Source organism: Brachyistius frenatus, unplaced genomic scaffold (assembly GCF_029030835.1).
Source record: "Brachyistius frenatus isolate BFR_SWC_R1_liver_20210118 unplaced genomic scaffold, ASM2903083v1 Contig_21, whole genome shotgun sequence".
Lineage (NCBI taxonomy): Eukaryota > Metazoa > Chordata > Actinopteri > Embiotocidae > Brachyistius > Brachyistius frenatus.
This window is the reverse complement of record NW_027210620.1, coordinates 5,374,043-5,401,904: the sequence shown is the minus strand read 5'-3', so window position 1 is coordinate 5,401,904 and position 27,862 is coordinate 5,374,043. Positions and strand designations below refer to the sequence as shown.

The following is a 27,862-nucleotide window of genomic DNA, read 5'->3' as shown; positions in this document are numbered from 1 at the left end:
ATATTACTTTCTAAATTAACACAGTTTCTTTTATCTGTGGGCAAAAGCTGTTTCAACATGAATGTATGTGAGTCTGTGAATATTGCCTAATACGTCTTCAAACTGTGGTTTAAACTCCCTAAATGTTATTTTTCTGGAGTTTACAAGGTTACCTTAACTTACCCTCAGACATGTGACTTCCAGTCTCATGCAACTTACCCAGATTCTTACCAGAAGCCACATCAGATACAGCTAATTAGGTAGACAGATAGTCTCACAGTGTGTGTCACAGAGCGAGAGAGACAGAGAGAGAGAGAGAGAGATGAAGGAAGAGAGCATGAGTGAGAGAGTGAAAGAGAAGGAGGAGTGACAGAAAGGGAAAGAAAAGAGGGAAGAAAGAGACTCATTACTCATTAAGTGGCAAGCCAACTTCTCTGCACTTGTTCCGCTACAAAGACTCTCTCTCACACACACACCTATACACCATACACACACAGGCAAAAACACAAAGCAGAAGTGGACAAAGACCCACAGTTTCAGTCGCCGCGGTTGGCTATGGCTCAGGGCTCTGACAGCAATGACACAAGTTACAAGTCGCCATCACCTGGAAGCAGACCGGTAAGTGTGCACGCTCATTTACTCTTTCGTTTAGTTCGCCTTACTTTTGCCTGAAGATCTACAGATGTACTCGGAGGTACATTTGAAATCAAAACAGTGTGAATTAAAAACGACCTATTTCTTCTAAATCTTTGCTTGAATGCTTTGTGTCATGCTTATTTTGTAGGCAGCAGCATCGCCACAGTCACTCTTTCTGTACTTGTGGGCTCCTTTCACAGTTCCTTCAGTGTTTCACACGCACACATGGGCCGGAGGCATGAGTCGCTTCAAGTGTAGGCATTTGTGAATTGCAAAAAAAAAAAAAAAAAAAAAAATTCAGCACTTGCCAATGTAGTGGGAAATTCTTTGTTTTTGCAAGTTCTCAAACTGTGAATGATTTCAGGAACAGTCACCATGTAAAATACAGCATGTTCTGTGCATTTCTGTGCATGTGAGACGCCACTCATCATCTTCAGTGCTGCCTGGTGTTCACATGTGCCAGCCTCTAGTCTTGCACACTCTTTCAAATTCAAGCGACATGTTATATATAAGGTGTAAACATAACTTTGCTTTTGTGATATTATTTTAGTTCATTGAACCAGCAGTTGTTTTTAAGTGACGCTTCAACAAACTTGTTAGAAGGCATTAGATAAATAATTAGTTATATCTTTGATGTACAACTGACTCAGCATTTTGAAATGGATTAGTTATTGTGATACCAAGAAAATCGAGTGTTCAGGACATGAAACAGGGTGTGCGTTATGCCTAACCGATGACTCAGCCACTCCCAGACCCTGCCCTTCAAAGTTAAGCCCATCTTCTTTCAAACTGTCATTAAAACAGACAACACTTCCATTCTGCCACGTAATCCCGCCAGCCAGTAAGAGCGGTGACACAAACTTCTGCGCTGATCCTGACCACCGAGCTTCTTTTGACATTTTTCAGGTTTCGAAAATCTCCATGTGCCGTTCATGTCACTTGATGTTTATGTCATTGAACATACATTAACACACATGGTATTTGTGTTTTCTTAGAGCTCCTCTGATGATGCAAAGAAGGTGATGCGGAGGGAGAAAAACCGGATTGCTGCTCAGAAGAGCCGGATGAGACAAACTCAGAAGGCTGACAGCCTTCACGTGGTGAGGACGTCTTTCTTTGCAATGAACAGATGCAAGCAAAAATAGGAGGTTTTATTGTGAAGCCATGCCTGTTGTGCAAGTGACAAATGAGGTCATGTATATCAGTTACACGTTGAGGGTTGCTATTTAGATGTGAGGTGAAAAACGTGGACTTAAACAGAAGATATGTCAAAGTTGTCCTCTCAGTGTATTGCTATGATTAATGATTAAAGAGCATGGATGTTTGTGTAGCCTTCAGGCCGTGCCAACTAAACAATTTCCAATCTAACTTCATGATACATGGACATGAACTGTCTGCAATGCTTTCGTGAAGGCTCTGGTAGTGGGGCTGTGCTATATTTACAAAATGTTACCTGACCATGTGGCGATGTGTCATGGCTTCTGTTGGGCTGCACACTTGGACTGCTCTGTGTGTTTGCAGAAGCCTCAGGAATAAATTAGCACGTGTGGGCAATCACTCTCTTTTTGCAGTGGAATCCAGCGCCAGGGACTGCAGCGCTGAGGGTGATGACAGGCGTGTGCTCGGGCTCGCCTCTTTGTTCAGTGTTCCCTTTATTTTTGATCCTGTAGAACTCATTTCATGCGATAGTTGGTGATTAGTGTAGGAGATCATGCTGTCATATCAGCCTGATTGGCAGGATCAGGTATTTCTGCAGTTAAAATCATGCAGAAGTTACCCAGCCATGTGCAGACAGCAGGTCTACAAACACAACATGAAGAGCAATCTACTGAGCACTTACAATAACTCTACTTGCTGTCAACTCACACTTAAACACATTGACCACATATCCACTCTCCATGTGACTTCCTTGTTCAACAAAAGTTTTGTGCAGTGTTGTACCACAATGTTTCTGTTAACCTTATCAGACCAACTGAGGAGATTTTGACCTTCATAAGCATTGTCGGCAGTGGTAGATTAGATCCTGTGTAACTGATCTGAAAATCTTCAGTGAAATCTATTACTGATCTCTTTAAACCTTGTCAGAGTCGCAGAGAACACCAGCGGACCACAGAAAATATTTCTGTGGTTGTTCTTTCATCTTCTTTAGTAGACAAACAGGAAGGTGAATTTTCCCTCTCTGACACTGTGGCTTGTTTCCTGTTTCTTCAGTAGTAAATTTTTTCTTCTGTGAAAAATAAGCTTGAATGTTAAACATCGTGGGCAGGAAGGGAGAAAAAGGCAGTCACTTCTTGTAAAGTGCTGATAGCAGTGGGCTGTGTTTGCCTGTGACGCAAGAACAGGGGTTTGCCCAGAGCTTGTATGACAGTAAAGGACCCACAGCTCAGCATTATGATCTTTCGGCCATGGTGAGATGACCTTTTCATCGCTAAAGTGGAAGATTTCTCACCTTCTGTTCCCACACAAAAATGAAAAAATTGTGTCAACCTCTGACGTACAATTTGCTCTACTTCAAGTAGAAAATGCACTTTGCTTCAACTTGTTTTAGAAAATGTAGCACCCAAAATGGTACAATGGCAACTTTTCAGATTGTGGTACTGCTGCAGGCAGTTTCTATTAAACAATACCTGTGTTTGCACTGTTTCTTCAAACTTTTGCAACACCTTTTTATACTTTATAGAAAAGTAATGCCCGCTGCAGGCGCTTGATATGTGTAAAACCAACTCCCAAGCAAAGTCTTCATTCACTTCAATGTGAAAGGAAAGACTATTTCAGTGAAAACAAGCAACTATAAATACAAAATAAATGCAGTATACCACTGTTTTAGCCCATTTAACAACATTACTTGTTATGACATTACTTCCATCTATTTTCCAAAGAGAAACCCACTTTTTTAACATCAAATTTCCTCGAAGGACCAGCTTTCATGTAGTTTTTGCTTAGACTTGAAATAGGCAGTCTGTCACAATGATTTCCAACTTATTGTTGAATTATTATTGTCTTAAACAGAGTATATGATACAACCACAGATGACCTACCTACATGGTGAAGGATCCACCTATAAATAAATAGTTCAAAGTGAAGTTTGTGGCTCTGTGACATGGAACTTAACCACAGTCATGCTTTGAGCTGCAATGCTCACAGCTGTAAAGCTAAGACAGGTTTTTACCATATTTACCATGTTAGATATCTTAAAAGATAACTTTTGCTTATTGGCACTAACCACATGCTTTTTGGACCACATATAATCTGTTATGGTTTGGTAAATGTCAGGGTTAGGATAGGCCCTACTTTGACCACCAAGATGTGTCGTTAAATCACTAAAACATTCCAAAACATCTGGACAGAAACCTGATTTAAGTTTGTCTCTTCATTGATGAGAGTAGAAAACTATCCTTTTGATGTTTTCCAATCTGATGATAATAAAAAAAAAAAAAAACACTTCTATGTCTGTAATAAATGACATCTTACATTTCCTGTCTGTCCCTGTGTGTCTGCAGGAGAGCGAGAACCTGGAGAAGGAGAACGCTGCCCTGAGGAAGGAGGTGAAGCAGCTGACAGAGGAGGCCAAGTACCTTTCATCCCTGCTGAGCAGCCATGAGCCTCTGTGCACCGGCCTGGCTCCTCAGACCCCTGAGCTCCTGTACCCTCCTCATCACAGCAGCTACCACCACCAGCACATCGCTGTACCACACTACCAGCACTGACCTGACCGACTACTGAAGAAAAGATGACTGACCTCAATGGACTTAAAGACTGACAGGAGATGTGTCTATAAATGTTAACCATCGTTGAAACCTGATCGTGGAGTGACACGATGTCTGCCAAACAATGAGAGTGTGGAACCCAAGCTGTGACAAGCAGTATTGAAAACTATTTATTTTGTTTCTGCTCATCTCTTTTGCTTTTCTGATTAATATCAGTGATCTGTATGTGAACTTAAAATAGCTTGGTAAGTTGAATTATCAACCAGTCTATGTTTACATTGGAAGAAAACAACGACCTGCGTATGTTCAGGTGACTCAGGCGATATTTTTGTAAATGGCTTATTTCTAGTGTCATGGAGAGCACCTGTCACCCTGTCATGTTTTGTGTTTCTTGTGTTTTAGCGTGTGAAATTTTGATCGACAATGCTCAGGAGCTGTTGACAGATTTGATTGTGGACAAAGAGAATGTAAAGTCAAGATCCCAAAAAAGAAATGGCTGGCAGTGGAGGAGGAATGGGCATTCGATAGGTCTGGACTTGTGTACTAGTGACAAAGCAGACGTGTGAGAACACCCAGCAGATATATTTATTAAATGTGATGCCTTTTGGATGATTTGTTGTGACCTCCAGGAGGGTTGTTATTCTTGCCTTCAAGCACTACTTTACTTTTCCTCTGCAGCAGTGTGTGTGAAGTCTGCAGTGGAGCTGACAACAGGAACATGTGACAAACCACAAATTGCATGTTTTATTTCTCTTCTGAGGTAGATGGCACTGTTCACCACTATTGAAGGGGAAGTTACAGTAGCTTATAGGCTATGAAAATGCATACACAAATCACGTATTTGCTGCCACGTGGGGCAATGAATTAAGTTTTGTCTTAAGTAACAAGTGAGGCTTTTATTTAGCCTCGAATAACCCCCTCCCCACCCCCACCCCCCAAAAAAGAAATTACCTATTATCTGCAATATTTTTTAGACGAAGAAGTAACTTTAAAGTTGTTATTATGGCTATCTTTTATAACTGTCATCCTAATAATATAACAGAGTTGTAGTCGCGCACATTTACGTACGTTAGTGACTAACTGTCAGATATTTCGGTATACGGCCGGTCTAGTTACCACAAAAACCAGTTTGTGAAAGAAACTCCGCCCTTTCAGCCTGAGTTGACCGACTTCTTTCAAGATCCCAAAGCGGTTTTTAATTTGGTCCGGGTGGAGGGTCACAGCAGGCGCTCCTACACGTGTTTACACTCGGAAAACTCGACCTCCCAACAACTATATATTTGACTGATGAAATGATCTGTATCTGTAACTCTTAACCTGTTCCTACTGTGAGCGTTCAATTCGACTTCCTTCAACCGGGCGAGGAAATGAATTAATGGACCTGAGGCAGCCGCTCAAACTGGAAGTCGTAGCGTCTGTTCCAGTTCTTGCTTAACCATTTCAGATGAACAGACTGGGGATTTGAAACATAACGTTAGAACTGAGCTGCTGCTTGTTGCTGAAAACAGGAAGTCGTAGGACTGTCTGACGCTTAAGTGACACTTTTGGAAAGTACTGAATATACCTCCATGAAACGGGGTCGTTTGACTTGAGTTTACTGTAGTTTTACCAACTGTAGTTAGTTAAGCTTATACTCCATGAGTATATTGAGAAGACCCGGTGAATATGAGCGAGAAACAAGCGTTAGAAGATACTAATGTAAGCGAGGATCAAAGTAAGGAAGACTTGGAGAACCATGTCAAGCCAGAGGTGGGTGACGCGGACAAGTGCGCCGACGATCTGAGTCCGCAGGACGGTCATGGAGTGGTGCAACCCACCCATCTGTACAAGCGGCGCTGGATGATTGTTCTCCTGTTCAGCTCTTATTCCCTGTGCAACTCCTTCCAATGGATACAGTACGGCATCATCGGCAACATTTTCATGCATTTCTACAACGTGGACAGCTTCACCATAGACTGGATGTCTATGATCTACATGCTTTCATACATTCCCTTCATCTTCCCGGTGACCTGGCTGCTCGACAAGAAGGGGCTCCGGGTCATCGCGCTCGTGGCCACAGCGCTCAACTGTGCCGGGACGTGGATCAAAGTGGCCAGCGTTAAACCTAACCTGTTCGCCGTTACCTTTCTGGGACAGTTCTCCTGCTCGTGCGCGCAAGTGTTCATCCTCGGGATGCCTTCTAGGATCGCGTCCGTGTGGTTTGGCTCAGAGGAGGTGTCCACCGCCTGCTCCATCGGCGTCTTTGGGAATCAGGTAGGCTGTGATAATAAAAAAAAAAGACCGTCTTCTAGTTATTAAGTAGGTCGAAATAACTGTTCACTTACTTGGTCACTGATTAGGCCGATATGCAGTGGCTCCACTAATCACTTGGACATTCCCCTCATATGTTTGGCAAGTTTGCGTAATTAAGCACGTTCAAGAGACCTCAGTGGATTTCTTGTGCACAACACTTCGTGCTGGGGATGTGGAAGACAGTGGCAGCAATACACACTCAACTCAAATGCAAGAAGAAACATACATTTATCTAAATGTGCCTTAATTTATTTCAAACTTTATAATGACGCATGGAGAAAAAAACAGTTTCTCATATCATGTATATAGACTACAGCGCTCATTAAAGCTGACCTCTACAAAATCTTTTGGCATTCATTACCAGTAGACACAGACAAACCTCCATTTAATAGAAAAGGCTCACATTTGTAGAAAACAAGTTCTCTTTTAAATATACCCTCAGGTCAGTGCTCCTAGTTCCGAGCTCTAGTTAAAATTAGACAGCAAACACAAAAAAAGTAATGCACAGGATTGTATAAATAAGTCGTTTGAAAGTTACAAACTATATAAAAGGGGAAAATTGGTACAAATTACCAAACAGAATAGAGGGAGAGACGATTAGTCTGTATTGAAGAGATTAAAAAAAAAAAAGGGGAAATAATAAACAGTTTGACAAGATCAGAGCACGCACAGGCAGTGTGGAATACAAAGACAAAATTATGTCCCTCTAATGTATGCCATTTTTTAAAGTGCTATAAACTGAAAAGGTGTCTTGAATCTGTGAGCCGCTTTCAAAGCTTCTGTTCCACAGATTCTGGTCTTGGCACAGGCAACACCTAAAAAGATTCAGAAAGATTACACGATTTAGAAACACTGATGCATTGTGCAATAAAACAAGGACAGAATCACGATGTGTGTTCATAAACTAGCAGTTACTTTACTTAGTGGCATGATGCAGACATAAAGGCTATAACAGAAGGCAAAACTGCTACAGACACATTAGGTAAGACCTATATTACTGCTGTTAAAGACAATTGAAAGCCAAACATACAGTCAGAATGACATTGTTTGTAATGTGACCAGTTATTACATATTAAACACGCAGTACTGTTGGTCATCAACTTGTTTTGTAGATTCCTGTTTGGATCCCCTCATATAAACAACAATCTTCCCATTATGAATCACATTTAGTTTTTATGACAATGCACCCTCATAAAAAACTGTCATTGTACTGTCTGTATAAATTAGTAGCTGCAGCATTTTAAAATTCACATGGGCAGCAAAAAAAAGTAGACAAATGTGCAAAGATTAGCAGTATGCCATTGTTTGTGTAAGGCACATGTAGAGTTAACACTTAAAGTTTCTGAACAAACAACACTTGAGTCACCTTAACATCAACTGAAAGTAAATGTCACCGAAATGTCATCATTTAGCACTGGAAAAATATGCAGGAACTGGGCTTTTAGATACAGTTTAAATGAATAAGAACAAACAGTTGTAGAGTCTCCGATTGACTGATGGCTTACAAATCGTAATATTTGTGAATTCAAATAGATTTAACTGTATTTAAACCTGCCCTGACAAAATTTCCTTCTCTCTATGACTTCAGATTACTGCACAGAGTCAGTGTACTTGAACAAATCAGCTCTTTTCTCTCAACATCAGAAGCCTTTTTCTATTACTTGTGTCTGAACTATGTGACAAACACCTTGCAGATTGAGCAGACCTCAGTTTTATTGTCATATTTTTTTATTTTTTCATTACATCCAAACTGCCTGCATATCAGCGCATTTCCTCATATCACAACGTTCTATCTCAAATACATCAAATTGTACATGGCTTCATTTCTAATTAATGTAATGTCTCTGCATTCACAGTATCTTCAAAGGCTGAGATAGCAGTTCATTTCAAGCATAGCTGCCACTGAAAAGTTAGATCTTTATAGATAACTTAAAGCAAAGTCTGTGTTAAGAAGTTTTACACAGCTTGCATGTAAAATGAGCACACAATATTCTATCATCCATCAGAGTACAGACTGGGTGAACAATAACACATATTTGGAATTATTATCAAATGAGTTAGCTTTCACAAGGAATAGGATTAAATGGGTTATAGTTTAAATATAGAAATATGTCCCTTTTGGTTTTCTTGGGTCACCGTGATGTGGACAGTTGACTAAAGAAGCAATGCATGTCTGAGTTAGTAGGAGTGGTTTTGGTAGAATTGGAAGATTTCCTATATTAACATCACATGACAGGACTGAAGGTAATAAATATGTGGACATGGCGTCAAGAGGCTCAATGCCATCATGTGCAGTGAGTTGTGAAGGGACCGAGGACACCACTAAGGCAATAGTAACTCCAGCTGCGCTCACTCTCTGGCTTTTTTAAAAAAAATTTTTTTTATAAATAACAAGCAGTTTGCACACAGGAGAGCGAGCTGTTAGGACAAACCTTCGAAATCCTAAGACCTCTCGACTCGCACGTCCCAGGGGCCCGTTTTAAGGACAGTTCAAATGCCACAAAACAATACTTTGAATGACAACCATGCAAATTCTGAACTCAGTGGTGAAGAATGGCCACAGTTCAAGGCTGCAAAAAATCGCACTCCGGGCCTGGCTTCGCTGCAGTGGAGTCCAGGGCCTTTAGGCAGAGCCGTGTCCACTGGGTCACGATTAGACATCCAGGCTTTGGGCGACCAGGCAGAACTGACACCAAAGTTTAAGACCAAGCTTTATCGTCGTCGCTGGTTCATGCTGTTTCTCTTCAGCGGCGTCTCAGCCAGCAACGCCTTCATGTGGCTCCAGTATGGCATCATTAGCAACATATTCATGCGCTTCTACAACATTGACTCTCTGGCTATCGACTGGTTGGCCATGATCTACCTGCTCACTTACATTCCACTCATTCTGCCCGTCCTCTGGCTCCTGGATAACAGGGGCATCCGGGAAGTTGTTCTCGTCGGGGCAGCCTTTAACTGCATTGGCGCTTGGATAAAAATTGGCAGTGCAGGTCCCAATCTGTTCCCAGTCACCTTTTTTGGCCAGTTTGTGTGCTCAGTAGCCACAGTGTTTGTCCTCGGTATTCCCTCTTACCTGGCCTCGGTGTGGTTTGGAGAGAAAGAGGTCTCCACTGCTTGTTCCATAGGAGTTCTGGGAAACCAGGTTTGTCTGAAATATCTAATTGATCTGCATTTCATTTGCTTTCTGTTGCAGCAGGGTCTGTATGGTGAAGCAAGAGCTGTCTGTAGATTATGCAGGGCTGGACTGGATGCCAGAGTCACTCAAGGCTTCTAGTGTCTTGGTGTGAGTCCGGAGAAAATTGTGTTAACTGTTTGTTGAAAGCGTCTCATCATACTTAGTCTGTTTAGAGGTTTCAGTGTAAAAGTATCCGTTCCCGTTCATACATTTCTATGTTGAATCAGTCAGATGACACAGATGTTGATTTGGTAGTAATAAAAGAACCAAATGGTTGTCTGAGGTGCTTCTTTATTAAGCAAAAAGTTGCATCTTTTATGTTTTACTTGGTTTCAGAGGAGTGCCAGCTTGTTTGAGAGGATTGGAAATTTAGATACATTTAAGTGTATCAGTTCATAGTTTAAAATCTTTTGAAATCATTTATTGTATAGATAATATTTAACAAACAACATGTGAGGTAACTGTCTTTGTATAATGTACAACATGTAACACTGCTCTCATTCCCTTAATAATGTCAGCTGGGTCTTAAAGTTGTACCTCAAATTTACTGTTAAACCAAAAGCAAAGGAATAATGGTGAATGTCTGTAATATGCACTTGTCACAACAATTAGTCATATTTTTTTAAATACACTTAGTGTTACACTATTCAGTTAAAATGTGCAGGTTATGAGATGAAATGGTGAAAATGGAGTAAAAGCTTTGGAGTTGTATTATTTGGAGATGTATTATTACTTAAAAAACACTTTTGAACAATTTTTTACTCTTTAATTTGTGTTAAATGTGTTTATTATCGTACAGCTGGGTATCGCCATCGGGTTCCTCGTGCCTCCGATCCTGGTACCTAATGTGGATGACTTGGATGTGCTGGCTCATCACATCAGCGTTATGTTCTACATAACAGCAGGAGCGGCCACCGTACTCTTCATCCTTGTTGTCTTTGGTAAGATAAATGTAACATGCACATAAAGGGTCAGTCCACCCAAATCAAAACACTACTACTTTCTTAGTTATCGTGGTTTCTATCCATACAAGTGTTGGATTTATGAGACATCTCTGGAACTTCTACTATCACAAGTAAAATGTGCAACTCAAATTTGTATTTTTAAAATTGCCCTTGGACAATTTCTTTGACACAAAAATGTCCCAAAGAATTATAGATCATTCAGTATCTCTCATATATTGTTCCATTGCTTTGTTCAGCACAAAAAAGACTCCATTCACCTCCATCATTTTGGAGTGGCAGCAGATATCACAAAACTTCAATAGATAGATCTGAAACTTTCATTACTTGAATTTATTGTAGTGTGAAACTAATATTTTTTGTGAATGGATAAAGAGGCAAGTGGTCAAAGAAGCAGTCAAGTGAGTGACATTTCAGTAGTGTCACCACTGCAGTCTCTGAGCTTTTCCCACATGGTTTTCTAAAAAGATGTGTATTGTTTGGGCCTTTTTCTTTGTCAGGCCGATGGGAATTTCGTATTCAGTGGATCTACCCGATGATGGTTTTAATTTGAACCAGACTGTCACTCTGACAAGAAACTCCATTCAGGGGACAAGAATAAGTGCTGACCTGCATGTTCGCACCAATACAAAACCTCCTCTGAGATGGAGAATGACAAAAAAAGATACTATCAAGTAAGGTCAGGAGAAATGTCGCAGCACACATAAGTGCTTCCACAAACTGAATTCAAAAGTATTATTTTGTAAAGTCAGTGTTAGTTAAAGCAAGAGAGAACCTATGGTCACAAAAGGACTCTGCTCTTTGTGATAGAGGGAAATGCTGTGACCTGACACAAGAAACAGGATATGAGTTGTTTGGAAAATGCTTAGTCTTCTTTATATCTGCCAGCACAATGCATTTTGACTCTTTGTCTTGCTCGTCCAATTCCCTTATAGATTACCTCAAGAGTTTATATTTGACAGATGATTAGCACTTTAAATGTAGCACATTCATTTTTGTTTCATCCTATTTACATTGTTGAGTAAACCACATTCACATGCTGTGCAATTTACGCAGGAGGTGAATTAAGACAAGAGAAGTGTTCAGTCAGAAAATGGTTAAACATGTTGTAAGTAAGAGAACCATGAACACTGCTGTTGTCCTGTTGGGGAAGAGGGAGGGTGGGGGCGCCCGTAAGTATTCTGCATTCCTAAACACAAAAGGATGCTTGTGAAGGCGTTTCCTAGTACTACCATGCACAAAATGTAGACTGAATATATACTGTGAGCGTTAGTTAGTGCTTTGACTGTAGTCTCCTGTTGTTGATAAAGCACCAACTTCAGCTCATTCTCTGCTCATGTGCCTGGTCAGACAATGTGTCATGTGTGTGTGTTTTTTTTTTTTTTTTTTTTTAATCTGACCTGTTTAATTGTGTGAGTTGCTTTTTCTTGTGACTCACTAAACTTTTTCAACATGATATTTCTCACCAAGAGTAACATGAGATGATTGATACCACTGTCTGTATGGTATGAGCAATATTTAGCTTTGCTAAAGACAGGGAACTGGTGTTATCTTAATTTAGCATCAAGACAGGGTACTACAGGGGTTATCTTATTTTAGTTTAAAGACAGGGGACAGGGATTATCTTTGTTTACCATAAAGATGGGCTCCTCCTGGGGTTAGCGTATCTTAACATAAACACATGTAACATGGGCAACTGTAAACTCCCTCTGTACAAGGGTTAGAAACCCTATTTGCCTAGCAGTGCTTTCAATGCTCACTAATTAACTGATTATTTCTGGTTTGTTTACCTGCCCAAATACACTAATGACTAATGTGATGTAATTATCTGGTAAATTACTGTAATTTGTGAGCTATAACATATCAATTGGTTTAAAGGTGCCCGTAGTTAGTTTTTTTATACAGCAGTTAAGTGTTTCTATTTGTTTCCCGCCCTTATGGTAATCTAAGCTAACTGCCTTCTGGCTTTATTTAATAACACGCAGACTTGACAGTGGAATGAATCATCTCATGTTCTTTTAGCAAGAAAGAAAAGAGATATATTCTCAAATGATTATTTCAACACTAATTACTTGCAATCCTCATCCCAGTAGGCAGGTCTGTGTGACATGAGGGGACTTCTAATTTGAACAAGTTTTAGGGGCCAGAGGAGGTAAAACTGTGTCAACCTATATGTCACATTAAAAAGAAAAGAGTAGATAAACTCATAAAATATGAATAGAACCAAATATATTGTACGATGCTGATTCTTAACAAGACACTCAGACTTTCCTCCACTTTCAGGGTGGTACTCACCGAGGGATGTGGCTTTTGCTGCTCCTGGGCACTCCAATGAGATAATTCAACAGTTGGCCACGGTAGTTTCATGAAATGACACATATATACTCACACACTTAGCACACTCTCACGCATACATGCAAGATGCCATGTGTGAGGGTTGTCCTGCTGGCAGGGCCATCTGTGGCCTTGCAACAGGCCGGTGAGTCAGCGGGGCAGACAGAGTCCCAGGATGGAGCGATTTGCATAAACAGTGTACAAAGAGAGGTGAGAGAAGACGGTTGGCTGCTGCCTCTCTTTAAAGACAAAGTTAACCTCAGAGACAGTCTGCAGTGAGACGTGACTGAATAAGAGGAATCACAGAGAGAATTAACAATTTTACAAATATTCGGTTTAAATAATCTAACGTTTTTTTGAGTAAAACTTTGTGTCCCCTTTGTAAAACATGACCACACATGCACTAAAATACCATTGAGATCCTGCTGTAATTTAAATGACCTGTCTTCCAGTGGTAGAGCAGCTGTGCGGGTCATTTTCTTGGATCAATGAGAGCTGGTTACTGTACACAGACCCTTGGGTCAGATTCGTTGGGGAGGGGGGGAGAAAAGGCTAAGCTGGCTCGACTCCAAGAAACACAAAGATAGACATCTGTGTTTCCCCATGAGGCCTGAAGACACGTGGTTCCACCCAGGAGAAAGGCTGACTGAAACATGTTACATCACAGCTATCATTTAAAACAATGACAGTCCTCAGGGCCACAAGCTGGCTGAAGCTCAGTGGGCCAATTAAGAGTAATCCAGTAAACCCTGTTTTCTGGTGAAAAATGGAGAAACTAAATAAGGAACCGTATGTTTTGTTGTTTTAGGTACTTAACCCAAAAGTTTTCCCCTGAATTTCGAAATTAAAACTTTTTTTTCACCATTTTTGTATCTTCTTGATCCAGTCTATCACTGAAGATATATGTTGCTTAAAATGAGTGAAACTCTACAGACTACACTGTTATTGTACATCATTTTGTACATATTTCGGCATGACTTATTGACTTTTATGAAATACTCCTACTAGTATGACTCGTATGAGTCATACATTCGTCATGCTATGTCTCATGGCTGAATCTACCCATTCACCCGCACCTGTTGTTTTAATTTGTATTTTTGACTGTAGAGTTTGCTGATGTTTTACCATGTCTCCACATGTCAGTTTTCCAGGAACGTCCTGAACTTCCTCCGACGCAGGCCCAGGCCACAGCTCGGAGCATCCCACCAGAGCAGTACTCCTACATAGACTCCATCAAAAGACTGCTCCGTAACAGGCCCTTCATCCTCCTCCTCATCACTTACGGTCGGTCATTATTTTTCTCTAAACTACCATCAAACTGTGTTACTGATCATTTTTATGATAGAATATTGTTATGTAAAAAGACTAAAGCAGTATGTTGATATTAAGTTATTATTTAGGTTTTGTTTTGACTTAAAGTTTTTTGTTATTAAGAGTGGAAGATGTTTATATATTAAATATACAGGATAAAACAAAAGGGGTGGATAAAATGACAAATTCTTTAGTTTGAGTTCTCACAGTTACTATATAAATCAACCCGTCCAGACTGAAAATGGTCTCGACACTTTTGCCCTGCATAACATCAGTCAGTGATTCTCCAGGATAACAGCTTTTATTGTAGCATGGAAACCAATAACAGATTCCCAAGACAGACTCAAAACATCGGGTTTAAAGTGTAACGAGGTTTATCTTATCATTAAATCCCATAAAAATGCACAAAAGTGATTAGTTATAGTTAGTATAAAAATGAACAGCGATGATAGTAAATTTGTCCAGAGAGGTTCAAAGTTTGTTTATAGTCTGACAATGTTTAACAAATGTGACCCAATCATCAAAAACACTGAATGACGTGAAGGGAATCTGGAATATATATTAGTTTCCGCGAGACCTCCAACGATTAAGTAATTAATTCATCAATAGAAAAATAATTCTGAAGTAATTTATTAAATGCTAACTGACATTTAATTGTATAGAATCATCGTATGCTGCTGCCCTGGTTTATTTCCAGGCAAATATTTCCAGTCATAGCAACAACAGCTGTGGGCAGTTGAAGGATGCATTTCAGCCTTGACCTTCCACTTGTCTTTTCATGTGACTGGAATTAGTGTTAAAACTAACAGTGTCTCTCTGTCCCTCTGTCGTCCTGCAAATGATTCAGTTCAGTTCACTTGAGTTTCAGATTTACCCGTTGCCGTCGCCTACTGTCCCGACGGCAACTGTCAGGGCAATCTGTCAGGTAAAACTGCAGGCTGCAGCCTCCACTTGTCCCTGCCTGTTAAAGAGAGCTGTAGCTGCTGGTCCTTAATGTCCAGCTATATTCAAGAAACATAGTCATGTACATTGTACAAGATACTACAAGAAAAAAAAAAAACATATTTATTGCTGTTTTACATCTTTATTACGGTAGCATTTTTCTTAAATTGCATTGACGACTGTTTTAATGTTTAAAGCAATAGTGCAGTTTTATTTGAGCAGGTGGATATTTCTTCTATGACATTTATGTCTCAATTACTGACTTTTTTGTTGTTATAAAACACCATGCAGATTTATCCTTTTATAGAAATCCTTGGTGTAGGAAAGCTCTCTGTTTTGGAAACCAGCCTAATTAGGTTCATTAGACACAACTGAAAACCAAAAACCTTTGAATGCTCGAATCACAATATCTCATAATTCAGTTTATAAAGTTAACTCATTGCTTCCTTAGAAGTGTAAAGTTTCCTCAGATATTTTTCTCTTGTAGTTCTTCAGTGTGCTTACTTCATTTGAAAGTATTTTCCAAACCCCACAGGTCTGAACGTGGGTTGTTTCTATGCTGTTGGGACCCTGCTGAACCGCATGATCATCGAGCGTTACCCTGTAAGTCCTGCACACTGTGTCTCTGTGGCCCTGTTCGCACCTGGACTTAACACGCGTCCTGGGTGATCCGATCATAGGTGAACAACTCAAAGTATGTCGGTTCACAGCTGCCATTGAGTGTGCCCTCTTGATCGGATGTCACTTCCCTGCTCTTTATGCAAATAAACATCCTCATCATTTCCATTCGCGAAGACCAAAAACGTCGCAGTTTTTAACCAGCGAGAGGCTGCTGGGTGGAAGAATATGAAAAAGAAAAGGGATGTGCGTGAAAGATTACATACGGTACTTCTGTTCATGCACGGGGGTGTTCGTTGAGTGAGCGGTTGAGGACACATTAGCGTACACACTTGAAATGTGGTCTCAGCGATCGGATCTCAATGCATCTTGGGTGCATTCACAGCTGTACTTCCAGCTGTCCACTGGCGATTGGATCAACCAAGAAACATATTCATCTTAGGTGTGAACGAGGCCTTAATGGATAGCAAAGATTTGCACTTTTGCTTTTGTCTTTCTTCTGTAGTCATCCCCAACAATTTCCGTTCGATCCTTCTGACTTGCCTTCTTTGTGTTTTTAGGGAGAAGAGGTGAATGCAGGAAGGATTGGCCTTACCATTGTCATTGCGGGGATGGTCGGCTCCCTGATCTGTGGCATTTGGTTGGACAGAACTAAAACATACAAGTAAGGCAAATGTCAAACGAGGGAAAGCACATGAGCAGCATCAAACAGATGCACACAGGGGGAGATGGAGTCCGAGATCATGTGGAACAAAATTGAACAAAAACTGAACATTTTACGAGTGATGGCTTGATAATCGAAAGTTTGCAACTTTTTTAGTACTTGTGTTTTATCCATCCTTAAGCTACACAAGCTCTGCTCTTTTCTGTTTATTGTCTTTTCCCTTCTCAATTTGCTGTAGATTGTGTTTAGTGTTTATGTGTTGGCTGTTGGTCTCTCTATCTGTTTATTCAGGTGCAGCATGCCGCTACAACTCTGTTCTTTGGCTCCCTGCCTCATGTGCTCTCGGGCTGTGTAGTGGCAGCAGTGTCCCCCCAATCACCCCACCCAACCACCTCCCCCCTGTGTTGTAGTTACAAGTGTATTGTTCTACAAACGGGGGGGAAAAGCAAACATGTTTGTATTCTACAGACCTGTTCAGTCTCACCTGGCTTTGTTGTCTAATCTACATATTGCCTCACATATTTTGACCCTGTTCACTCCTTGAGGTTCCTGTACCGGCTGTACTTTGAAAACAACCGGTGTCATTTTTCAAAGGTTACCAAGCATGGCCTGGTACTAGTCTGACTGAAATGGGTGTGACATTTGTCATGCTTTCTTTCTGTTGGATCAAATTTGGTGGAGTTGCACATTTTTAGAGCAGGTTTAACAGGTTCAGCATTAGTGTTTACTCACTTACTGTTTTAAAACTGTTATGTACTCTCCAGTTTACAGTTTTGATTAGGGGAAAGTAAAAAAAATTCATTTTTGCTGCAGTTTTTAAATCTCACTGGCCTGGTGATAAGGATGAGGGGACTTATTGTATTTCTAAAATCTCCCAAGTCTCTTATTTACAGAGGCCGAGGTTGTTCCTTTTGGTCTCAGTGTTGCAGCTTTCGCTGCCTAATTTGGGGATATTTATTCAGATGGACATTTCAAAAAGAAGCCTCGGCCTTAAAGAGTTAAAAAGTCTTCTTGTCTTTCTTACATTACTCTGCAGTTCATCTGTTGATTTTAATATCAGTACAATCCTGTAAGATTACAATTATTTTGAGTGCTGTGTTATTACAGATTTATGTTGATTTTTAAAATCAGCAATGTGTTACCGTTTATTCTAAATGTGCGATTATTTCAATTCTCTTTTGGTCAGCGAACAATATTTACTAGACGATATATGATGACATTATGTTTTGTCTTTCAAATTTTTGTGTTTTTTTTCTCCAAACATGTGTCATATAATAATAATATTAATAATGAGTCACCAAGAACTGGTAATTAAGCAGTGATTTTAAATGTGTTATTTTGAGAAACCATGCTAATGAGCTGCTGGTGTGCTTTCATAAAAACAAAGACAATGCTGATAGAAGCACCATACTGGTGATACTGCACCACCAGCAATCAAAAACTGATTTAAATCTAAATCTATACATTTTCAAATCACTTGAGAAAGTACTATGGTCTGCTACAGTACATAATGTGAAGAGTTTTTCCCCACGAATTTAAAATGTAGCAGTTTATCAGGATGATGATTATTGTGCTTGATGTTGCATATTATTCCTGCGTTTTTCCAGACAGACTACCCTCGCAGTTTACTTCATGTCCATGGTGGGGATGATAGTCTACACTGCCACACTCAATCTGGGACACCTCTGGGTGGTTTTCATCACCGCTGGATCTCTCGGGTATTATTTTATTAATTCCTTTTGTTAACATATACACATACCTTTTTTTTTTTTTGTTCATGTAGCTATATAATACTTGATTCAACTGAATGCTGTCACTCCAGGGACAGAAAAGCAAAATTACATCTATGTAAAGATGACCAATTTACAACTAACTCACCAACAATATTCTCCTTCAAGATGGATTGGATCCTAAGTGAGCAAGCTGCACTGGGCTATTTAATATTAAATTTAAAGACACTCCAATTTTGTGCACCACATTCCTGACGGAGAGGCTGTTTATTTCTTGTTAGTTAAAAATAAAATATAAGAAGCACAGTCGATAGAAAAGGATGTCAACTTTGTGCAGCCCACATCAGTAAATACTTTTGGTCCTTCCTTGAATTCAGTTATGTTAATTTCTCCAAGTGCAACACGTCTGTTGACATTTGGAATAATAATTTACAGAGATGTTCATGTCACCTTTGGATTGAAAAGCATTTCCTCAGCCTTTTTTCTGGAGTTTTAACCCTCGTGTTGTCCTTGGGTCAAAATGACCCGCAGCTGTGTTCAACCAAGTTCTATTTTATTTCTATATTTTTATATTTTTTGGGATCATTGGTCATCATTCTTTAAAGAAACCCTCACAGCCTCCTTGTCACCAATGATCCCAAAAAATATGAAAATAAAATAAAACTTGGTTGAACACAGCTGCGGGTCATTTTGACCCAAGGACAACACAAGGTTTAAACCATTGTAAAGTTTTTTGGTGTTCTAAAAATCAGCTATTTCTTAAAGAATGGACGTTATTGTGTCGAGCAGAGGTCTTCAACAGGGGGTCCGCGGCGGTACTGCAGGGGGTCGTGAAATCTTTGGTTGATTAGACAATTTTTCATATTTCTTTTATATTTTTTCCCCCCCAATTTTTTCCCCACAAATTTAAATGTCTTTAAATACACATTAACATGAATCCAACATATTGTAGCGAATGGATAAATGGAGGCAGAAGATGTTATCTTTCAGTCACACAGGAGCTCTCTCAAGCTGGGCGCCGGTTCACTCACAGTGCGAGACTAGCCTGGACCTGTCCCTCCAAACCTCCTGCACTCCTCCAGTTTAATATAAAACACAATTGTGCACAATATATACAGTAGGGGGTCCCTGCTCCATCTCTGTTATCAGTTTGGGGGTCCTTGGCCTGAAAAATGTTGAAGACCCCTGGTGTGGAGAAAGACCAACCGCAAGCTGAAGCATCATGTTTGCTGCTCTGTGTTCTTCTCTTAAAACATATTTAGAGGCAGAAGATGAGAAATGTGTCTGGTACACAGTATGCCGTGCTTCAGGCTGATGTGTTTTGCTACTGCTGCCATATCGTAAGTTTTTATTTGAGTTTCACTGGTTTTCACTTCAGTGGAAGGACAACATCCTGCTTTTAAAAAGTATCTGATGTCACTGGACTGATTTTAAAACCTGTTGTGCCTGTCTAACATCACCAGCGTCATTCAGCTAAAAACAAGGGTGCAAAGTTTTGAATTCCTTTAAGGTCAATCACATTTAATAGGTTCAAAGTGTTCATCCACTTGTCAGGTATTATGATGAGGGAGAGGCAAAACACATTATTAGACAGAGCCTGTGTCCTCTAATCCTGTACATGTTCAATCCAGGCTGTAATATTAAAGAAACATTAGTAACAGAAAGTTTGTCACGAAATGGAGCCGCAATAAAATGTGTGGTTCTATGTGATTAAGAGGTTTGTTTTCTGTGCGTCTTTGTGTTCCTCTGTGTGTGGGTCCAGGTTCTTCATGACGGGCTACCTACCACTGGGCTTTGAATTTGCAGTTGAATTGACGTACCCAGAGTCAGAGGGAACCTCCTCAGGACTCCTCAACTGTTCAGCACAGGTACAGATCAATCTGTACTTCTTGTACAGACCAAATGAGCAATTCTCCTTTTTCCTGAACAATTGACTCATTATCAAAACAAGTTTCCTGGGAGGCCTAGATATATAGATATAGATATATAGATATATTTAACAACACACAGTACACACAATACATTTGACATGAACAGTCTGAAGAGTCCCATCAATGCAGCGTTCATGCCAGGGTAGACCTTAGTTCTTTATAGCCCTTAGCTGCTGAGGGATCAAAGTAGCTTTCGACAGTATTTGTTTTGCATCTTTCTTTTGTTGTGATCGTGAGGTTGCTTGTGTGTGTGTGTGCGTGCACTAACCCCACTTTTAATCCTGACTCTCCACACAGGTGTTTGGCATTATATTCACCATCAGCCAGGGGAAGATCATCGACAGATTTGGCACACTGGCAGGAAACATCTTCTTGTGTGTCTTTCTTCTAATAGGCACAGTAATAACAGGTAAGACCTTTCTGACTGTGACTAACATATCTTATGGAGTCATAACAAGCTGCTGTGTTTAAATCCCACACACAGGGATGCACGCAAATTGTCTTTGTCACTGCTTCTGTTATGAGTTCACTAATGCGGGAAAGGGTTGAATTCCAAGAATGTTACTGTGTGATTTGAAGGTCTTTCTCAGGGTTGAATGTTAAATGACGCAAAATAGAATATTTCCAATATCATTAGAAATTTGTTTTTAGTGTGTACTTCACAGAGAATTTGGTCACCTCCTTACAGGAAGGCTGGAAGCAGCTCAGGGTTTAGAGTTGGTACAAATTCTTTAAATTCCTTGAAAGGGAAAAGACATTGTGAAACCGCAGGTATTGTCTTGTTCAGAAATGGATGTTTTTCATGAAGAAAAGCACAAAGCAGATGTTTCTTGAGAAACACTTAGAGGGCAGTAGCAGTAAACATTTGTTAACCATTAATTGAGTCAATAAAACTTTTGCACCACCAAGAACATAGTTAGCATACAGTTAGTGCAGCAGCTGCACAGCTGACCTACATACAGGAGGATTGTTTCACTGGTGTCAAAGGTGATACTTCATGCGTCAGTTACTCCAAAGCCACTTAGATGTTTTTTGCATGGCCCATTGAGGGGTTTATGAGCAATGTTTCACTTTTTTTTAAATGACCTAGCCACCGAGGCGTTAAACGTTGAACACACCAGAACAACATGACCCTTTAATGAGACTTTTCTGCTCACAAAGGTCAGCAGACTGACCCCACTATCTTTTGTAACTGACTCATTTAGCATTGAGACATAATGAGGACTTCTTATTTTGGCAATTAACTCCCACATCTGATTTGTAGTATACATTCTTATGTGAAGCTACAGAAGTGCATAGAGGTGCCATCAAAATGCCTGTATTTGCTCTCTGTAATATATTTAGTTACTGTACAAAGGTTATAATTTGTTGTGAATCATTCTCCTTCTGTGGAAATTGAAGTTAATTATTAATGCAATGGATCTCTTAGTCACACAATATTGTCTTTAGATTTGCATTCGTTGCCACACAATCTCTGGAAATATTTATCAAAGTATATCATAAAATAGTGGAGCCACTATTAAAACTGAAATGTTTGCATAGGAGCCCCCTACTGAACAGTCAGTATTATTACATCATGTCCCTTAACCACACTGTTCTTTAATCATTAACCTGCACATGCCTTTTATGTACACTTTATTAGGTACATCTGTTCAACTGCTCGTTAACGCAAATATCTAATCAGCCAATCACATGGCAGCAACTCAATGCATTTAGGCATGTAGACATGGTCAAGACGACCTGCTGCAGTTCAAACCGAGCATCAACCATGTCTGGGGTTTGCAGAGAATGGTCCGAAAAAGAGAAAATATCCAGTGAGCGGCAGATCTCTGGGCAAAAATGCCTTGTTGATGCCAGAAGTCAGAGGAGAACGGCCGGACTGGTTCCAGATGACAGAAAGGCAACAGTAAATCAAATAACCACTCATTACAACCGAGGTATGCAGAAGACCATCTCTGAACGCACAACATGTCGAACCTTGAAGTAGACGGGCTCCAGCAGCAGAAGACCACTGGGTGCCACTCCTGTCAGCTAAGAACAGGAAACTGAGACTACAATTCGCACGGGCTCACCAAAATTGAACAATAGAAGATTGGAAAAACGTTGCCTGGTCTGATGAGTCTCCATTTCTGCTGCAACATTCAGATGGTCAGGTCAGAATTTGGGGTAAACAACATGAAAGCATGGATCCATCCTGCCTTGTATCAACTGTTCAGGCTGGTGGTGGTGGTGTAATGGTGGGGGGGATATTTTCTTGGCACACTTTGGGCCCCTTAGTACCAATTGAGCATCGTTTAAACGCCACAGCCTACATGAGTATTGTTGCTGACCGTGTCCATCCCTTCATGACCACAGTGTACTATCTTCTGATGGCTACTTCCAGCAGCATAACGTGCCATGTCACAAAGCTCAAATCATCTCAAACTGGTTTCTTGAATATGACAATGAGTTCACTGTATTCAAACGGCCTCCACAGTCTCCAGATCTCAATCCAATAGAGCACCTTTGGGATGTGGTGGAACGGGAGATTCGCATCTTGGATGTGCAGCCGACAAATATGCAGCAACTGCGTGATACTATCATGTCAATATGGACCAAAATCTCTGAGGAATGTTTCCAGCACCTTGTTGAATCTATGCCACGAAGAATTAAGGCAGTTTTGAAGGTAAAAGGGGGTCCAACCCGGTACTAGCAAGGTGTGGCTAATAAAGTGGCCGGTAAGTGTATGTTTACAACACTAGGATGAACCTACAACACTATTTTTATCCTCCTCTTCCTTTGTAATAGAAAAGTTATCTATTGTTATGTCATGTAGGCTTTATCTGCTTTGTGTCTATATTTTCCTGCAGGTTTAATCAAATCGGATCTGCGGAGACAAAATGCAAACCTGCAGGCCAGGGCAGCCGTAAGTGTTGAAGCAACCTGAATGTGTGATGCTTTGTTTGTTTATATATATATATATATATATATAAATAGGGCCATTTAATTGAAAACGTGTTGGCATGTCACAGTAGGAAAAGAACAATTGCAACTATATATGACTCAGATATATTAGATAATAATGTAATAATAATAATAATAATAAGACAAAAGGTGGTATACTGTCACTTAAACAGAGCAGCACCATCGCCTTCATGCTGTTAGTAACACTTGTGCCTTACTGTGACAAGTCAAAAGTTTGCTGTGACATGGACCCATGTATTACTTGTCATAAGTTTGCATGGAAGGCACGCAGCCAGCGATATGTGCATCATCTGCTGCACTAATTATCTAAACTAATACTCTGTGCTCCCAATTCTGTCTATTTTTTGCTGTGATCAGTCAGCCTGCATGTTTGTACCAATTTTGCTTAAAAATATTGTTGAATCTAAAAGAATGCTTAGAGTGACCTGCTTATCGGTGGGTGTTTTCACCTGTCTCAGGTATATTGAAAAAGAAAGCATAAAACTGTTCCTTCATAACTATTGCCATGTGCCTGCTTAAAATAATTTCATAAGCAAGAATTCTTTATCAGAATTTAAATCAGGGTTGTGTATATGTATCAAGATGTATATCTTTAAAGCTTATTGAATTTGTCTGGATACTATCAGGAGTTAGTGCTTCATTGACGTGATTGCTTCTTGTTCTTAAGCCATTCTACCATCATATATTTCTTTCGATTTCTGGGTGTGTCTCCAAGCTCTGTGGTGAAGTTACTGATGAGTGCTCATCGGCAAATTTCTCCCATCTACGGCTAATATATTACCAAGTGCCTAAATTTTATAAACATGCCCCCCGGTCACACAAAGAAATAGTTTGACATCAGACAGCTTTCTGTTGGTGAGTTAGTTGAAACAGTCAATTCTGCTGACTCATCTGCTCATATGTCTTTTGGAAATAAAGCAAATACAGTAAATGTATTTCCCAAACATGTTGAATTCAAACATTCAAGCTGGGGTTGTTTTGACCTTAAGGATAAAATAAGTGACTTTAATCACCCATAAAATACAAACAAAAGAATGAAGTCAGTGGGGGAATTAAAAATCTGTCTAATAGATCAGATTCTGTTGAACTTCATCCCAGACTGCAGCTGCACACCTCTATCAACGTTAAACGAGAAGTGATCACTAGCTGTTGTTTTAGGCGGAGGGTCGGATGTCGGAACAAGACTACGGAGCCACAGCGCTAATCTCCCAGCCGCAGACTCCTCCTTCTCAAGCCTGATCAATCAATTTTTCTGCTCCCTTGCAAAAAAAAAAAAATCTTTTCAAATCTTAGCTCAACAAACAGATGCACAAAGGTAGGAGCACTGAGCAATCACCACACACTGGCACTAATCACCCACACCTGCTAATCACCCTCACTGTTCACCCTTTCTATTCTGCCTCTTTGTTACTGAAGATGAATATTCACACAATCAATAATGTGATTTTTTTTGTTGTTTTTGTTTGTTTGTTTCACAATGCCTGTTCAGTTTATGATATTCTTCAACAGCCTCAACAGCAATCTCAGCAATTTTGTGAAGTCAGCTGAGGTAATAATTAACCCCATCATGGCCCGTACACCGGAGGGTTTTCACAACACCTGGATGAGGGATTAAGCTGGGATTTTTCAGCCTTCCTGCTTTATTTAAGGCTTGGTTCATATTCATGAGTTACCGTGGAGATTTATTCTGTGCAACCAGCCTGCTCCAGACCAGGCTAACCGTCAGGTGTGATCAATCCTGGTGCCTTTCAATCAGCAGTCACTTTAATCAGAAACCATTTTCTTACAGTTACTCCATTCCTAATGTTAGTTGGCCCTTTTGCTTTACTTGTATACATCTGCAAATTTATGTTTACAAAAACTGCAGTTCTTATTGCCGATATATATTCATGTTGTTGATGGACATTTTTATTGCAGTTGTTGAGATGATTAGCATTACGAGATGCTGAAAATCTGAGCAAAGCCACTATTTGCAGCTCTATTGGAAGTGTATATTTGGCAATAAAACAATGCTCTCCTTTCATCATCCTGTCATAGAAAAATGAATTTAAAAGAATTGACAGGTTCCCAAAAATTATATAAACATTCATACCCATGTGCGCATCTATGCGTTTGCGTGTGTACATGTTAACCCTTGTATTCGTGTACTCACACACGGACATCGCATTTACGCATATCGTGTTTACACGTGCATGTTTGTAGCATAGGTGCGTATCGCACGATATCCGTGTGTGCGTGTATCATGTTTACGCATATTGGTTTGCGTACACGTGGGATTGCATAAAGGCAATGCATGGGAATGCGTCCTTTACAGAGACTGAAGACAACATTTGTGTTGAATTCATAAAACAGTTGAATTAACCACACCTCTTGATTGATAGGGACCCTCTGACTGCCTCGATGGAAGCCTGGATGTCCCGTCTGTCGTCAGAGAAGCCCAGTTTTAGACACACTGACATAAAAACCTCAAAAATGACTGACACCTCCCTGTTACAGTGGAAAGCACTAAGAATGAGGCTGCCTTTAGATACACTTGCCTTCTAAGAAGAGTTAGATGTACAATGTTGTGTAACAGCATGAACACTTAATTGACTGATCAGACGGGGGTTTTTTTCACATACTTTTTTTGAAGTATACATGAAATGCTCACACTAAATCTAACTATAGATAAATCTAAGAAACATTTGTGCCTCATCAGTTTTATCCGGCTGTGTTGTTAAAGTCCAATGTTGATTATCTGTACACAAACACAATTGCCAAAATTAATCTACATTCACTTTGTCATTGCATCAACGGTTCTCCATGTAAATACATTGAGTATGATTTTATGATTAATTTTGGTAGAAGATCTACAAGGTTTTCTAATCCATGGCAGTCGACAGTAAGAGACAAACAGGAAAAATATTAATGAACTATGAACTGTGTCGTTGAATTTGTAACACTTCATGTTTAATTATTTAACAAGAAATAAAACTTTTATAAAGTTTCCTTTCTTCATTTTTTTGTGTGCTTAACGTTAGTATCTCATGTTTAAACTGCCATTTGAAAACAATTTCTCAATGTAAAATCATAATGTAAACTCAGATGCAAAACAGCTGTGCAGCAGTTTTAGGTTAGAAGTTTAAATTTGTGTTCATTGCACAACCAACAAGTAGATACCCCTAAATTCATTCTGCAGCATGACAGTGACTCTGAACATCCAGCCAGACTTGTAAAGAACTATCTTTAATGATAATACAGATCGGGATTCCTGCAACAGATGACACGACCCCCACAGAGTCCAACATCGTGAAGTCAGAATAAATAGACAGAGGGAATGTTGCAAAATCTTAAAGATGTTTTGAACAACTCAGCAGCCAAGAGCCCTTAAAAACTGTACAAGTGTACAGAGGAGTACAAGTGAGTTTCTGAAGGAAAAGAGTGTTCACAGCAAACACTGATATGATTTGGGATTATTTTTTTTTCTTCTTCTTCTGTTTTCTCCACACTGTTTGGAGTTTAATTGACAAATCCAATTTTATTATGTTCTCCATGCATGACTTATTTTTTTACATTTAGAATATTCGCCCTGTACTGTACATCATTCTGTTATTAGGATTCAGATGGCACTGATAACAATGCGAGGAAGATCAAGTAAGTCGTTCAGCAGGACAGCTGCAGGCACACAAACAAACAGGAGCTCTATCCCTCCTGCAACCACAGCATGAGGTCACGCTTAACATGTTAATGAGAAGATGAAAGTTATACACAGGTTTTGTCTTGTTCTGTGATGAATAAATCAAACTGTACATGGATGCAGATCATTTTTCAGTCTGATTCAACAACACTGAATCAACATATTGTGATGGCTCTCTACCTTTCTCTTTCATTTTTATTTCTAGTTCTCTCCAATAGGCCTTCTTCATGGCAGACATTTTGGCTTGTCATAGTAGGAAAATCACAGGTGAAACCAATGTGTGTAACGATGGCTCAGTCCCACCAAGTGTCACAGTAAAATCCTGACAGTGGACCACAGACTGCAGCAGGAACCTGAAAATAATTCACCTTTATGAAAGGCAGTGGTTTTTAATATTACACCTGTGCTTTTACTGCCATGATAATCCCCCAAAAGGACCATTATCTGTCTTGTTGGAGTTTCAGCATCAAGAGGTTAATCAGAGTTAATTGGTTGCCCCTGAAGATGACGTGGCCAATAAGGTTTTAAAAGGGCTGCGACCCCAGCACCTCTCTTTCCTTTTGTTGAGGAGCCATGGTGCTGTACCAAATGGCCTTCACTTTAGATTAATTTGCTTTATTTTCCCTTACTTTTCTGCTTATCCACACGCTGTTTACATCACTGAAGCCTAGCTTTTCTTGTTGAAACTCCTTTTTCACCTTCCATTATTGGGTGGGCTCTCTCATTTGGTTGCAAGTCTGCTGAGGCTGCTGTAGAGGAAGAGTTTAGAACAGTAAGTCAAACTACAAAAGAGTTGTTTAATGTCCTCCAACCTTCGTTAGATACAGCAGCTCGACTGTGTCCCTAAAGTCAAAAGAAAAAAGTATGGTAGCGGTGCACTTGAAGTGATATAACTTTGCTTCATAGTGAGATTGTAACTCTTCCTCCTAATTCCACTTTTC

The 27,862-nt window shown here is 39.9% G+C and overlaps 2 protein-coding genes across 4 annotated transcripts; both read left to right on the top strand.

Annotated features, from left to right (window-relative positions):
- Positions 1–4,934, top strand: batf (basic leucine zipper transcription factor, ATF-like). The gene is made up of 3 exons (XM_069696655.1): positions 1–597; positions 1,611–1,715; positions 4,116–4,934. Exons 1-3 carry the CDS (start codon positions 535–537, stop codon positions 4,320–4,322), a joined length of 375 nt encoding a protein of 124 aa, XP_069552756.1. The 5' UTR covers positions 1–534; the 3' UTR covers positions 4,323–4,934.
- Positions 4,935–5,424: 490 nt separating this feature from the next.
- On the top strand, positions 5,425–26,233 carry flvcr2b (FLVCR choline and putative heme transporter 2b). Of its 3 annotated transcripts, none has more exons than XM_069696652.1 (11): positions 5,425–6,575; positions 10,589–10,730; positions 14,229–14,369; positions 15,874–15,941; positions 16,517–16,620; positions 18,228–18,338; positions 20,113–20,218; positions 20,579–20,690; positions 23,131–23,186; positions 24,404–24,560; positions 25,627–26,233. In XM_069696652.1, exons 1-10 carry the CDS (start codon positions 5,988–5,990, stop codon positions 24,482–24,484), a joined length of 1,509 nt encoding a protein of 502 aa, XP_069552753.1. In that variant the 5' UTR covers positions 5,425–5,987; the 3' UTR covers positions 24,485–24,560; positions 25,627–26,233. The 3 variants fall into 3 exon arrangements, with proteins under 3 accessions (XP_069552753.1, XP_069552751.1, XP_069552752.1); XM_069696650.1 differs by lacking the exon at positions 5,425–6,575 and adding an exon at positions 8,913–9,756; XM_069696651.1 differs by lacking the exons at positions 5,425–6,575; positions 24,404–24,560 and adding an exon at positions 8,913–9,756.
- The last annotated feature ends 1,629 nt before the right edge of the window (positions 26,234–27,862 follow it).

What these genes read in the sequence shown, in the direction of transcription:
- batf (XM_069696655.1), top strand. Translation starts at nt 535, where the DNA reads ATGGCTCAGGGCTCTGACAGCAATGACACAAGTTACAAGTCGCCATCA. An exon ending in CATCACCTGGAAGCAGACCG is followed by an intron (nt 598 to 1,610) that starts GTAAGTGTGCAC and finishes GTGTTTTCTTAG; the next exon opens with AGCTCCTCTGATGATGCAAA. An exon ending in AGGCTGACAGCCTTCACGTG is followed by an intron (nt 1,716 to 4,115) that starts GTGAGGACGTCT and finishes GTGTGTCTGCAG; the next exon opens with GAGAGCGAGAACCTGGAGAA.
- flvcr2b (XM_069696650.1), top strand. Translation starts at nt 9,109, where the DNA reads ATGCCACAAAACAATACTTTGAATGACAACCATGCAAATTCTGAACTC. An exon ending in ATCACCGCTGGATCTCTCGG is followed by an intron (nt 18,339 to 20,112) that starts GTATTATTTTAT and finishes GTGTGGGTCCAG; the next exon opens with GTTCTTCATGACGGGCTACC. An exon ending in AATAGGCACAGTAATAACAG is followed by an intron (nt 20,691 to 23,130) that starts GTAAGACCTTTC and finishes ATTTTCCTGCAG; the next exon opens with GTTTAATCAAATCGGATCTG.